This window comes from Onychostoma macrolepis, chromosome 08, assembly GCF_012432095.1.
Source record: "Onychostoma macrolepis isolate SWU-2019 chromosome 08, ASM1243209v1, whole genome shotgun sequence".
Taxonomy (NCBI): Eukaryota; Metazoa; Chordata; class Actinopteri; order Cypriniformes; family Cyprinidae; genus Onychostoma; species Onychostoma macrolepis.
This window is the reverse complement of record NC_081162.1, coordinates 6,286,194-6,301,011: the sequence shown is the minus strand read 5'-3', so window position 1 is coordinate 6,301,011 and position 14,818 is coordinate 6,286,194. Positions and strand designations below refer to the sequence as shown.

The 14,818-nt window shown below is 36.1% G+C and overlaps 1 protein-coding gene across 7 annotated transcripts in view; it reads left to right on the top strand.

The window, feature by feature from the left end:
- The window catches only part of cabin1 (calcineurin binding protein 1), a 115,896-nt gene that overhangs the window by 51,935 nt on the left and 49,143 nt on the right, over nt 1–14,818 (top strand). For 4 of the 7 annotated variants that reach the window (XM_058785875.1, XM_058785873.1, XM_058785872.1 and 1 more), the window contains 3 exons: nt 3,394–3,459; nt 7,647–7,823; nt 12,194–12,612. In XM_058785875.1, the coding sequence (XP_058641858.1) occupies nt 3,394–3,459; nt 7,647–7,823; nt 12,194–12,612 (662 nt within the window). The remainder of the gene's footprint in view (nt 1–3,393; nt 3,460–7,646; nt 7,824–12,193; nt 12,613–14,818) is intronic. The other 3 variants (XM_058785876.1, XM_058785878.1, XM_058785874.1) reach the window with 1 other exon arrangement.

Here is a 14,818-nt window from a genome sequence, read left to right as displayed (position 1 = left end):
CAATTGAAACAAAATAGTTTGCTTTGAAACTTTACATTCCATATGTGACCCTGGACCACAAAACCAGTCTTAAGTGTCAATTTTTCGAAATTGAGATTTATACAGCATCTGAAAGCTGAATAAATAAGCTTTCCATTGATGTATGGTTTGTTAGGACAATATTTGGCCGAGATACAACTATTTGAAAATCTGGAATCTGAGGGTGCAAAAAAAATCAAAATATTGAGAAAATCGCCTTTAAAGTTGTCCAAATGAATTCTTAGCAATGCATATTACTAATCAAAAACAACATTTTGATATATTTACAGTAGTAAATTTACAAAATATCTTCATGGAATATGATCTTTACTTAATATACTAATGATTTTTGGCATAAAAGAAAAATCTATAATTTTGACCCATACAGTGTATTTTTGGCTATTGCTACAAATATACCCCAGCAACTTAAGACTGCTTTTGTGGTCCAGGGTCACATATAGTATGACCAACTCTTAACTGCTCCTTTTTAATTGCAGAAAAAGTGTTTCAGAATAGTTACTAGAACAGTAGAATAACATATTTGAATATGGAGATGAAATGGATTAATTTTTAACTTGAGCACTCATGACGTAAGATGCTGAAAAACAGCAAAACAGTGCAAGAACGCACTTCATGTGTGAGTGACCCCTAAGAGGTGTGTTGTTTTTTGTGTTTGTTTTTTATTTAATTTATAGGCTGTTTACTAGAGGTCGACCGATACCGATAGCTAGGTTGGACCACACTGGCCGATACCGATTAATCAACCGATAGTTTTCAAAATGGATACTGAAGGAGAGCTAGTGCTTTACTATTTAAAAAAAAAAAAAAAAAAGCAGCAACAGTACTGAACCATACTTTGTAAATGAATAAAAATATTAATATTATTTACTATATTGATCATTAAAGTTATTTCATAATTTGCTAATGTTAAAAGAAGAAACTTTAAAATGTAAAAATATAGCCTATTAGTAGCTAATAGTGAATGTTGAAATGAAAACACTCTAACAAGGAACAATACTTCTACAGTTTTCATTAATGCTACGAATGGACTTTTATTGTTAAATGTTACCATTTAATTTCAACAGTCATGCTTAAAGATGGCCATGTTTAAATATCTACACAAGGCCATAGCATTAAAATTACATGCATATGGATATTGTATGTGTACTCACACACTTTATTTGCTTCTATTTTTTAACACTTGATAATTATCTAATCAAAAAAAAAAAAAGGTTAGTCGCGCAGCACTGCGTCTAGGAGAACTCAGAGGTATCACACACACACACACACACACACCAGAGCTTTGCGTTCAAATCAAGTGGCGGTCTAAAACAATTTATTTAAATCAACAAACGGACATAAGTTTGCTTCAAGAATGAACAATGTGGCATAAATGAGTTTGAAGTTCGGTGTTTAAAAAAATAGAGCAAATGGAAAGAGAACGCGCGATCTATTACAGCTCTCTATAAGAAGCATACAGACTTTATTAGAGCCACAGAAAGACAAACGTTTTGCTGAAAAATGCACAATACATAATTTATAGCCTAGGGTGAAGTCATTATATACATTCACAACGATTTGGGACAAATATAATGTAATTTAATAGAAAACTATGTGAATGGCGTTCTGTTCCGCGGCAGGCTTTTCTGTCGGCTGTATTTAAATGCACGTCTGGAGTTTCCCGCTCTGTGCAGCGCGCAGTGTCACGTGTCAAAATAAACAACACGTGCTGTCAGTGATTTCCGTCTCTAGAGGCCGCTCTCGTACTGTATAATGCCAGCGGACCCTTCTCAGCCATTCCAGCAACGGTTGCAAACCGGAAAACTGTCGGCATGGATTTTTGTCGATAACCGATAGTTGTGGCAATCAACTATCGGTGCCGATTAATCGGCAAAACTGATGAATCGGTCGACCTCTACTGTTTACTCTCTCTGTATCAATAATCATTTTTATTTTCCCAGTTATCTGTGAAGAGCAGTATATAGCTTGCTAATGGAATGCAATTGTAATGGATGCTTTTATTTAATTTAATTAATTAATTACAAATTTTTTGAGCACTCTTGACGTAAGTTGCTGAAAAGCGAAAACAGTGCAAGAACACACTTCATGTTTGAGTGACCCCTAAGAGGTGTGCTGTTTTTTATTGGCTGTTATTTACTCTTTCTGTATTGATAATTATTTGAATTTATCCAGTTATCTGTAAATAATATATCCCATAAAATAATATATTATTAATATGTAGTGCAGTTCTGATTGTTTTCATGTTGTATTTCTTTAATTAATTTTTTTGTGGCTGGCTTCATCTCATTGCCTCACTGAAACCTTCACAACGGCTTGCTGCAGATTTGAATTGTTTTTTTGTTTTTTTAATAAAGGTGAACATTGTGACATGTTGCCCATATTCCTCAGTCGTTCCCATGGCCTGCTTTAGTCTCCCTGTCTCCCTGCTGCCTCCTGCCTGCTCCCTCTCTGCCTGCCTCTGACCTGCTTCCCACCTGCTGCTTCTTAATGGATGCATGATGGGTCAGCACCCTGATTCAACAAAGACTTCCCACAATGCACTCTGCACTGCTCTGTGTGCAAACTGACATCTGACCAACGTGTCTGCTGTGGCTCACATGTGCAAGGGAGATTGTTCTTGTGGGTTGTTCTGAATAATGTGGTTCAGTAAAGACAGTGGGAAATTTCAACTGCTTTTTCTGCAAATGTTGGTGTGTGGATGAGTTTAGCTTCTTATCATCTGATTACAAGAATTCTAGACTTGATGGATTCACTCTCTTATTGTATAATTGTTGATTTTAAAGGCACCGATATACTCAGTCAAGTTCTTTTTTGTTCTTTCGTTTAGATGAATATGTAAATATGTGCTGCGTGTTTTCCTTTCAGTAACAAAATAGACAGTAATTGGAGATCTGCATGTCAGTGAAGGCAGAGCTCCTGATCTCCCAAACTGAACTCAAAATGAAATTCACTTTGACTTAATTTATTTCGAAATTCTGTCACACCACTTCAGTCTTGGATTTTGCTTGAAGTATATCGGTGCCTTAATGGGTGAATGTCACAAAAACACATGCAGGTCTTGTTTCACCTCAAAATCAAAAGTAAAGATATTCTGAATGAAGAAGATGATGCCCATTTTTGCTTTGAGGCATCATTTTCAACACAAGCACAATTTCCTCCCAAAACATGGTGAAATAGGACACAGACAAATAGGTTTTTGTGAGATTCACTCTAATAACCTCTAAAAGCTGCCCATTTCTCATCACAACAGAAAATGAAAGATCTCCTCTATTTATGCTACAGTGATACCCAAAATATACAACTGAATGACTTTCCAGATTATGAAACATGTTCTAAACTGAATTTTCTCTACAGCTGACTTCTCACATGACCATGACTACTGCCTGTGTCTCTCTGCTTTGCGGCCAGGATTTGTGTATGGTACAGACGTCCTTCCTCGCACAACCGATAGCACAAAACTGCTGGCTCGCCTATCATTCCTCAAAAGCAGGGCTTTAGTTTCCCAACGAACTCCAATGGTCTAGCACCCTGAGCACCATAGGGCTCAACAGTGACTATACATTAAGTTTTACAGAGGGCCTGGTTTCCATTTTCCCTTTTGGAAATTCAGGAAATTGTCTAATACAGAATTTTAAGCCTTCAAGCTAACCAGACAGCTTAGGGATAAACCCCATTGACACATTTTATTAGAAGCATCAAAAGTACTTCGCTATAAGACTATCAACTGTCTGGTTTATTTTGCAATTTATTCTGACCAACTTAAACCGTCCACTTTGACTGAAAGAGATTGAAAGCGGTTTAAGCGGGTGGGTTTATTTGAAACAATTGACCCTTCGCAAAGACCCGCCCCCCTTAGTTACTGTGGCTACATCCGACATGCCATGCCGCTGTCACGTTCACATTATGTTCTCACGCAGTGAAAAATGCATTGCGGAAACTGACAACATGCTGACAGACAAGACAGAGCAGGTTACTTTAGGTATGAAACAAAGTCTCAGCTTTCAAATTTTGTCTTTTTTTTTTTTTTTTTTAAGAAATCCAATCAATAAATACAGTTTTGTGGCTCTTTAATGTGTCGTGACAGATCGCTGTAGGGCCTCAGTTCACACAGCACTTGAGCAGGCCTCTTTACTAGTTATAGCATGAAATAAACATGAATGAACATCAGAAGGTATCTTGTTTCAACCATGGAAAGATGTTAATACACAGTATTATTCAAGTTCAAATCCACTGACATAAAACTACTCTCCTGTCTGGTTTGTTTGTTGGACAAAATGGCAGATGCAGTGTTATGATTGATCAGATTGCCTGTCAGTCAAACTCCCAGCGAAGGGTCAATTGATACTAGTGAAGCACCAAAATTTCAGCAACCAAAAACATACTCATCCAAAATGGCCAAAAAAATAATAATTTTCATTTTTGGCAAAAATATATTTGGCATGAAATATTTCACTGAAACAGTAACTTTAATTAGCACTTCTTCATTGTTTAAAATCTCAATAGGTCTTTTACAGGTGTTTTACCTGTTTGTTGCATTAAGCATTGCATAATGTGATGTTTTAGGGTTGTTGGAAATGTGGAAATGTGGAAACTTCAGTGGCAAAATCCAGTCATTTCAATAGGAATCCATGTGAATGAGAATTTTGTATGATGGTAAATGATTTCCCCACGCAGATTTTGCAACAGGTTCAACAAGATCATGCAGATTTGCTGTGTTGACCAACAGTAAGCAATTTTTTTAGTTAAGTGACTGTTGAGCTCTATCATCGGTCATTTTTCTGATTCTCTCAGTATCTATAACTGTATATTAGAACTGTAGTTTGGTTGCGTGCTCTGCTTTTGAGGAAAGTGACTCCAACACCATTCTAATATTTACTGTGGGTCACATCAGATTATTATGCAGTAACACTTGTCCTTTTCAAAACAAATGTCCCTTTCTTCTGTGCAATTAATATGACAACACTCTTACTCTATTGGTGATTTCCCCCCTCAATCAGATCAATCTTTTCTGCACTGAAATGCCTGTAATTTTTTCCTGTCCAGCGCATAACCAGGTCCCGTCTAGACCTTCATTGTGTCTTTAACATGCTCTTGAGCTCCTGTTGAAAACTTTAGCAGACCAACTAATGGGCCTCCTGGCAGTGTTGGCCTAAAGCTGCTAATGCGCTCTGCAGGAGGCTGCAATTTTGCGCTGACACAGCGCCATTTTTCCCCTTCACGCTGAGTGTGCGGGTGGGTTGGCGTTCTGTGGAGGAGGGGAGGGGGGTGTTGCCACCGCGCTCTGTTGTGTCATGGAGGTGATGGTGTGTGCTAATGAATTTCTACCCTCTGTGCCAAATGCTGACACTCCCAGCATGCTCAGGGGCTTTTTTTCTGCTTGTTTGCGGGCAGCACAAGAGGAATTACATTAACTTTCTTTTCTGGGCTTGCTGAGAAGCACAACATTTTCAAGCGCTTTGCTCTACCTCAGGAGCAGGCTGGTTCAACACGGCATTGAAATGTGCACCCTGTGGTCTTGCCCTGTAACCTCTGACCTGGATCAAAACCACTGTACCTGTTAAAGAATAGTTCTTCTTTCATTAATTACTCACCTTAATTTCCCTCCAAACCTTTATGACTTAAATGAGATAGCCGATGCAGCTGTTTGAATAAGCAAAAGTACAAATGAAATATGAGAATTACTGTGAAAGGAAATATTAACAGTGAATAACTACACTGTGAAAAGTGATAAGTTGACTTAAATTAAAAAAATTGAGGAAACCCGTTGCTTTAAAATTAAGTAAATAATAATTTTTAAAAAAAGTTGTGAACTTTACAATTCACTTAACTTATTTTTTAAAATTATTATTTACTTAATTTTAAGGCAACGGGTTTCCTCATGACTGTAATAAGTGAAGTGAAAAGTTAAAAAGTTAACTTTAAAAAATTGAGGAAACCTGTTGCCTTTAAAATGATTAAGTAATTCTTTTTAAAAAAATTAAGTGAACTTTCCAATTCACTTAACTTAATTTTTTTAATTATAATTTACTTAAAAATTTTAAGCCAACGGGTTTCCTCAATTTTTTTAAGTTAAGTCAACTTATCACTTTTTAAAGTCTTTTCTGCACATTAATTGCATCAGAAGACTTGGAATGTAAGTCATAGACTACTTTTGACCGTGTTTGTCCTCTTTGAATTTTAAGCAGGTAGAAGCAAAACATTACAACAACATTTTGTATTCAGCAGTAGAAAGTTAAGAGCATATGGGTTTGGATGAGTGTGAGGGTGAGTAAATAATGACAGAATTTTCATGTTCAATTGAATGCTGCATTGATGTACCCAAAAGTTAGCATCACCCTGGTTCTTTCCACAAAAGCCAAATAAGATTTTTCAATTTAGGAATTGTGCTTTTGGATTATTGCAGAAAATAAGCTTTTTAAAGAACTTTAAGGCCTAAATACAATTGCCAGAAGTTAAAAATTAAAGTTAGCTTCCAAATGCTTTTAAATATTCATTTAACTCTTTCCTCACCAGCAAAGCTAAGAAAATGGCATTTTTGTCAAAGACTACATCCGGATCAGATTCAGAACCAAAATCAGAACATGGAAGGAGTTGATCGCTTCACTTGCACAGACTTAAACCATTTCCTGGGATGTTTTCTGTAGCATTAGCCAGTGTTGATTTATGTGCTGTTTAATGCTTGAAGATCACGCTATTTTACATACGCATCAGCTTACATATGTGATCACCTATTTCTGCTGCTTCTTTACCTTGTTTTGATACAGAGATTCAGTATTTTTTTTAGAAGATGTGTAAAACCGCTTCCTACCATATAGTAGTGAAAAAACAGAAACCTGGAAAATTTGGTAAATGGCGGGGAAGTGTCATCTCATAAATGATGGAAAATTCTATCAATGGTGGGGAAAGAGTTCAAATCTGCAAGTTGGAAATTTTGAGTTAAAATAGTTTGCAAGATCGCCATTATAAACAGAACAAGGCAGTAAAAGTAGACTGAAGCAATAAATGAGTTTACCTGTTTGATTTAATGTTGAAGAAAACCAATTGTTTTAAAAGACATGTAATATCTTTAAAAAAAATAACAAGTGGGATATTACTGATGCATTTCATGTCCAGAAAAAAAACATGGACGTTTCTTGGGCTTGTGTTAAACACAGAGCTTATTTCAGGCATTTAACCAAAAACCTATTCAAAAAATCCAATTACCCATTCAACTGGTTTCTGGGTTTTAGGACTCGTTCTTTCAGCACTCTATTACTATTCCTTTAATTTGAATTATAGTAAATGCTCTCAGGTGCAGAATCCTAATTTCCTGTTCTCTTTTAAAATCCGAAACCTTGTCCCAACATAAGCCTGCCTGCTCTTCAGGTATAGCTGCCATTTGTAAATCTGTCAATCCAGCAAATGTTTCCAGCCTTGTGTTCATTGGAGGATTTTTGCACAATTCATCTTGGGATCTCTGTTGATTTGCGGATTGTGCAATTTGGGTGAATCTGAAACAATCTGAATAAAGGGTCTTTTTAATTATATGAATATTTACAAAGGACAGAGGAGGAAGGTCTTGTTGAATGAGTGTAATTTTGTGGTATATTTTTTTTCCCCTAAATCAGAGCAAAGTCAGGACAGCGTTGCTGGCTTGTCAGACTCCAGCTCCTTGCAGGATGTCTTCATGGACGCCACCAGCTCACAGGACAGCAGCCACAAGGTCGATCCTGGGAAGTGTAGTATTTTTCCGGAAGAATCAAATGCCACTGGAAAAGAGAAACCGGCCACAATAGAGGACGCAGGTACTGATCCCAGTTCTTCTAAACACGTACATAATGCAAAGTCTCATTACACTGTGGAAAATTTATTTAATATGTAGCATTTAGTATTAATATTTAACATTTAGTATTTTACATGGTCAGTACGATTTTGTACCTTTTTTAAAAAATATTTTCTTTCTTTTTGTTGTTTTTATCTGCAGGGACACATTAAATCAATTAAAAGTGATAATAAGGACATTTATAATGTTAAAAGATTTAAATTTCAAATAAATGCTTTTATTTTGAACTTCTGAACTTTCTTTTTCTGCTGCATCAGAGAAAAATATATCACTGTTTCCACAAATATATTGAACTAAAGGATGCTGTGAAGACTGGAGTAATATTGCTGAAAATTCACAGGAATGAATTACATTTTAAAATATATTCAAAGAGAAAACAGGTTTTTGTAATGTACATTTTTTTTTTTTTTTTTTTTGTATTTTGAATCAAATAAATTCGGGTAGGGTGAGCATAAGAGACTAAAAAAACCCCAAAAAAACCTCACCAACCTCAAACTTATCTACAGTAGTAAATAAGTGTTTGTACAGATTTTTGTTACATTTTTGATTAATGCTAAAAATAAATTAGTGTAAAATGATCTTAGTTGTCTTCAAAATGTCGCAATTTCAAAAAATTAGTGGTGACCAAAATGACCAGAACACTAGTATTTTCAGCAGCTAAAAAATGGTTTTAAGTCAGTTATTTCTATCTTTTGCTGTAGTGTGTCAGTAGGAAATATCAGTTTACATTTCCAAACATTCATTTTGCAATTAATTGTAATAATGCAGTGAGATTTTAGTTTGCACAAGCAGTCTGACAACAGCCAGTGCTCCACACAGAGATCTGATCTGATCATCATCCAGTCTGTCTGGAATGACATGAAGAAACAGAACAAACTGAGACAGACTAAATCCAGAAGAACTGTGGCAACGTCTCCAAGATGCTTCCAGAAACCTACCTGCAAAGCTCCTGAAAAACTATGCACAAGTGCACCGAGGGCAAAAGCTGCTTTAAACACAAAGGATGGTCACTCCAAATGTTGATTTAATTTAGTTGATAGAAGTTAATTGATAAAGAAAATCTATTTATTACATTTTTTGACAGCGTCCTTATTTTACAGCATTCTTACACAAGTGCCTAAAGCTTTTAACAGTACTGTAGCTTTGCAGGTAGGTTTCTTGAAGCATCTTTGAGACGTTGCCACACACAGAAAAATAAGGGTTTAAAATTGTACCTTTTTGGGTACAACAACTTGTCCCTGGAGCAGTACCCTTACAAGGACATATCTGTACCTTTTTTACCCCAATAGGTACATATTAGTACCTTAGAGCAGTGTTTCCCAACCTTTTTTCTGCCGCGGCACAGTTTTGATATGTAAAAAATCCCACGGCACACCACTAAGCATTGTAATATATATATATATATATATATAATGTATATAGAAAGGGGGAAGAACGGCCACATATGAGCATCACGTTTTCATTAGTTTGCAGTTTTAAAGTTTATTGTAGCTATATGGGCACTCAGTTTCTCTTGTTGTTAAATACATTTGACCAAAATCTCATGATATAAAAGACGAACCGCTATGCACAGGATATTTAAAACGTACAAAAGTGTATTGGCTACAACTAGACAGCATATGCTAAGACAGACTGCTCTTTAAACATACAAAAACATTAGCCTTTATAGACAGCATTTCTTGAGTAAAGGAAACGCTGCTCTTATTCAAACATCAGTTATTTACCCTTGCATTGTGAAGAAGTAGATGTCTGTCTTCAAACTACGCGGCGCTTCATTGTGAATGGTGGCGGGGTGGAGTTATGAGGTTTGACTAACAATTTGAGGATCCAATGGCGTTACGAGGTTTAGTCACAAGCTCTTTTGAAAAACAGACATAACGATGACCAATAGCACTGATTTAAAATAATAATAACAAAATATAATAGAGATATGGAAGTTTTAGATAATTTTCCACGGCACACCCGACAACCTGCCGCGCGGCACAGTGGTTGGGAAACACTGCCTTAGAGTAGTAATACATACCCTTAAGGTACTAATATGTACCTATTAGGGGTAAAAAAGGTACAAATATGTCCTTGTAAGGGTACTGCTCCAGGGACAAGCTGTTGTACCCAAAAAGGTAAAATTTTAGACCCTTATTTTTCTGTGCACAGTTCAGTTAATGGCAAAATGAATGTTTGGATATTTCCAACTGACACACTACAGCAAAAAATAGAAATAACCAACTTAAAACCAATTTTTAGCTGCTGAAAATACTAGTGTTCTAATCATTTTGGCCACCACTGTGTATAATTATATTTATATATATATATATATATATATATATATATACAGGGCTCGCAAAATCGCTAGCCCGATGTCCCAGGGCTATTGTGTTTTCCAGTCGGGCTACCAAAATGTATCACTGCCTGCCCGACGGGCTCCTTAAATACAGATCTCCCGTGGGTCCTTAAAAACTCTGAAAGTGAGTTATCAAAATTAAGGCCATAAAAAGTTTTAAATACGTTAAATGGTATAAGAAATGTCTTAATTATAATTTCAAGAGGTTTTACAATTGGGGACGGAAAGACAAGAGTCGCGATACGGCTGGATTAAACTTCAAAAGGCAATGATGTCATTGAATAAATATGAGCGCTGCACATTTCAAGTCAAAACACGGCGCGGATGTCTTTATGTGAATGTATCTGAAGGTAACCGACTGTCCTCAGAAATGTGTCATTGGCATTTTAATTTCATTTTACCTATAAGTAAGGGATAATCAACGGCTAGCTGCGCATTAAACGATTTGAATGCACGACGTGGAGGCGAAGAACCACCCGACGCGCAGAAGTGAAGTGCATTCAAATCGTTTAATGCGCAGCTAGCCGTTGATTATCCCGTTTATGCCATGGTCATTTGCCAGCATTCACATATTAAAAGATGTTAATAATATTTGCGCTGCAATATTTGACCGGAACGATAAAAATGACAGTTATTTTCGTCTGTATTACTATTTAACTGTAACTGTATGTTACTATGGTTACCAATGTTTATAGGAAGCGCATTAATATAGAACGTGGTTAAACTGACCTGGAACTACCGGTGCAGTTCAACGAATTTAATCAACACCTGCCAGCCAATCAGAATCGAGTATTCAGACAGACCATGGCATAATTCCTGATAAAGCAGCGTTTATGAGGGCAGAGCTGCTTTGTGTACAGCGTTTCCGGGGAAACCGCAGTATTTCAGCACTCCTGAAGCGCCACCTCGTGGCAGAGAATGAATTTGCATTTCCAATAAGACTTTCTTGCTGTTTATGGTCAGATCAATGCAAATATCAACTCATGTTTTTACGCAGCAAACACATAGAGTTGTAAGTGAGAAAGAAGTTGATGTGCCTTCTAAAAATCTAAACAATTAAGACAGTAATATTTATACGTTTTAAATTAACATAATAATTTATATGTTTGATTGATCCCTTTTCATAAAAACAGTGTATAGCCTGAAACACTGTTGTATAGGATTTTTGTTTTTGTGAAAACCTGTATCTGAACTGTAAATCATGTAATTTTATGGCTCAAAACTGTATGTTACCATAGACATTGTACAACCCCGCTCATTCTGTGTTCATTTCACTTGTGCAGCTCTTAAAATGGGTCATAAATTGCCTTAAATATATTTTTTTAAATTCTGCAGATACCCTGTAAATAGTGAAATAAAATTCCTTCCTTCATATTTGTTGATATTTGTGTATTGGAAATATTTTTGATTGACATTTAAACTCCTATCCGATTTTCTATATTTAAAAAAAATAATAATAATAATAATAAAATAAAATAGTAATTTTTTAATTCGGGCTAGTTAAATTAATTTTCGGGCTACCAAAATCTGAAGAGTACCTGCCCGAAGGGGATTTTGAAATTTTGCGAGCCCTGAGATAGATATATAGATATATATATAATTTCTTAGGATTTTCCTAGCTATAATTTCTTAGGACATGTCTGGCAAAACTTTTATTTTTTTAAACATTTTATGCCTTTATTTAGATAGGACAGTATAGTTTTGACAGGAAGCGAAGTGGGTGAGAGAAGGGGATGGGATCCGGAAAGGTCTGCAAGCCGGAACTCGGACTCGGGACGCCCGAATCGCAATGATGCTACATGTCGGCGGGCTGACCCTGAAGCCATTGGCGCCGACCATGTCTCGCAAAACTTGCCAGTTTTCATGAAATTCAGCCAATACCTGTCTTGCCAAGAGCACAAAACTCAGTAGATTATCTTCTCCTATTCTGCTGCTTTTTACAATCAATATCTGCAGCTTGTGGTCACCTCTGCCCTCTTGAAATCCCACAGGCCCCTTGGAGGACAAGAACATAGATATCAGCTCCGCCACACTCTCTCAAGAATCTTCAGTCACACAAGAGTCTTCGGACACCACCTTATCCATCACGTCCCCTGAGGCCTTTGTCCCCAAAACTCCTACAACAGACACCCCGACCCAAGTTCCACCTCATCCGCTGCACACCGCCCAACCACACAGATCCCACCCCCAGACCAGCACCTCCAGTGAGGGCAAGCGCAGGCCAGAGCCACCTCCTCCGCTCGAGGTGATAGAGCTGCCTAAGTGTCTGCCGCCGGGGCAGAGAGAGCAGAGGAAAACACTAGTGGATGTGTGTGTGAGGTCTCTCTTCCTGTGTCTGAGTCGCTTCCCGCAACACTACAAGAGTCTCTATCGTCTGGCCCACCTGTATGCCTACAGCAGGACACACAAGGTGCGCAAACACACATACACTTCATACACACACCACACACCACACAGTGAATAATTTATTTTGCCATTGAAATACAGGAATGCAAACTTGCATGTGGCCTGAGACATCTGAAGTAGAGGTTTTTTAAAAAATATTTAAAAGTATAGTTGAATTTTTCTTCCCAAGGGTTGCATCGTTTTCACCTATGATGAGTTTGCAACCCTGTTGTATTAACATATTTTGGTGAAATTCACAATTTTGTCTCCAGAGACCAAGCACATTTTTCTGAAGGATTACAATAAACAGATTTTAAAAACTTTTTTTAAGTGTATTAATTACTACATAGTTCAAACTTTTTTTCTGTCTATTTTACAGATTCCACCAAATCTGTAAAGTGTAGTGGTCAACCGATATTGTTTTTTTGACAGCCGATGCGGATATCTTAGAGAGCAGGGTATAAAGCTGATATATATCATTTTTATTTATTCTAATTAATATTTAAGAAATTTTAAATTATTTGAAAATGATAAATGTGTAAAATAAACATACTTGTACTTTAGATGACAACTTCTTGATTCTGTAATCCTATTACAGTATTTTTCACAAATAAAGAAAAAAAAAAAATATAATAATAATATATATATTAAAAAGGAACTAAACACTGTAACCAGCAGGTCACTTCATAATCTGGGAAGTTTGTGTGCACTGGGAATAATTTTCTTTTTTTTGACTAAAGCCAAGGTAGCACTCATTTTACGTACAGCACACAGTGAAAAGTTTGTTTAAAATTTGTCGATCACACGTCTCCAGTGAAGATGAACTCTCCTCCTGTCAGCATTCTATTGGCATGAACCAACCGTCACGCAGAGGACTCGCGATCATACAGCATAAAATGCACACTTTATAAGATCTCAGCTGGATCCAACTAAGTCTGCAAGGTTTGTGAAACCTTGAAAAATATAGATATATGTCAAATATCGGACGATATTTCGGCCTTGGAAATATATTGGTCGACCACTAGTCAAGTGTCGTGTAACCGAATGCATAATGTAGTCACACAACAATTATTATTAGTATAATAATAATAATTTATTATTTCAAGTAATATATGATGTTTTATAGTATAACATTTTTGTTATAATATGCTATAATCTTTATGCCTGTTACATAAAACCTCTTTTTATACAGGTTTTTCAAACACTTCCTATCAGTTATGGTGAACTAAAACTGAAATAAAATATTAACTGAAATAAAATAAAATTTTAACAAAGTGAATTTTATTTCCGTTAATTGCCAAGGCAACATTTCTTACCGTTTAGTTTAAGTTGAAGTACTAATATAACTGAAACTAAATAAACTGAAGTTAAAAGCAAAACTTAAAACAATTTTAAATTTTTTGAAAAACATCAAAATTACTGAAACTTCAAAAATTTAAAAGAAAACATAAGAGAATATATATAAAAAAAATTGCATTTTAAATATTAACAAAAACTATAATAGTATATCAACGATATAATGAATAATGCTGCTTCCTAGCTTTTGCTATTGGTTGAACAGGCCAATGAGGCTTAAGAATAAAAATAAAAAATATGTTACTCTCAGGCTACATCCACACGAAGCCAGAGTTTTCCCTATTTTTTTTTTTTTTCTCGTCTCAAGAAATATCTGCACACGAAACCGACGCAAAACAATGTAGTATGCATGCCAGACCAGTATGTGGCGCTGTAATTCTGCCACAGAGATGCACTAAAAAAAATTGCATTAAAAACAAATACTAAAAACATACTAAATTACTATTTACAGATGTACTTTACTGTTTAATATGCAGTATAGTAATAATTTAATAAACATTCACATTATACTAATCAGAATTATATTTTCTCAATTTACAGTAGATCACTAAGGCTTTGAAACAGGCTTCATTTTCTTCATGCAGATTATTTCTCATTGGCCATGCACAAACTGCAAGTTTCAGGAGTGACAACCGGATTTAAATGCTTTCCTGTAGCTCAAATAGTAGAGCATGGCGCTAGCAACGCCAAGATCGTGGGTTCGATTCCCAGGGAAAGCAAGAGCTGATCAAATGTAAAAACTGTAACTTGAATGCAATGTAAGTCGCTTTGGATAAAAGCGTCTGCTAAATGCATAAATGTAAATGTAAATGTAAATGCGGGAGTTGAGCCCCGTAAATGATCGTTCCACATGTGTATGGAACTGCTGTCACTCT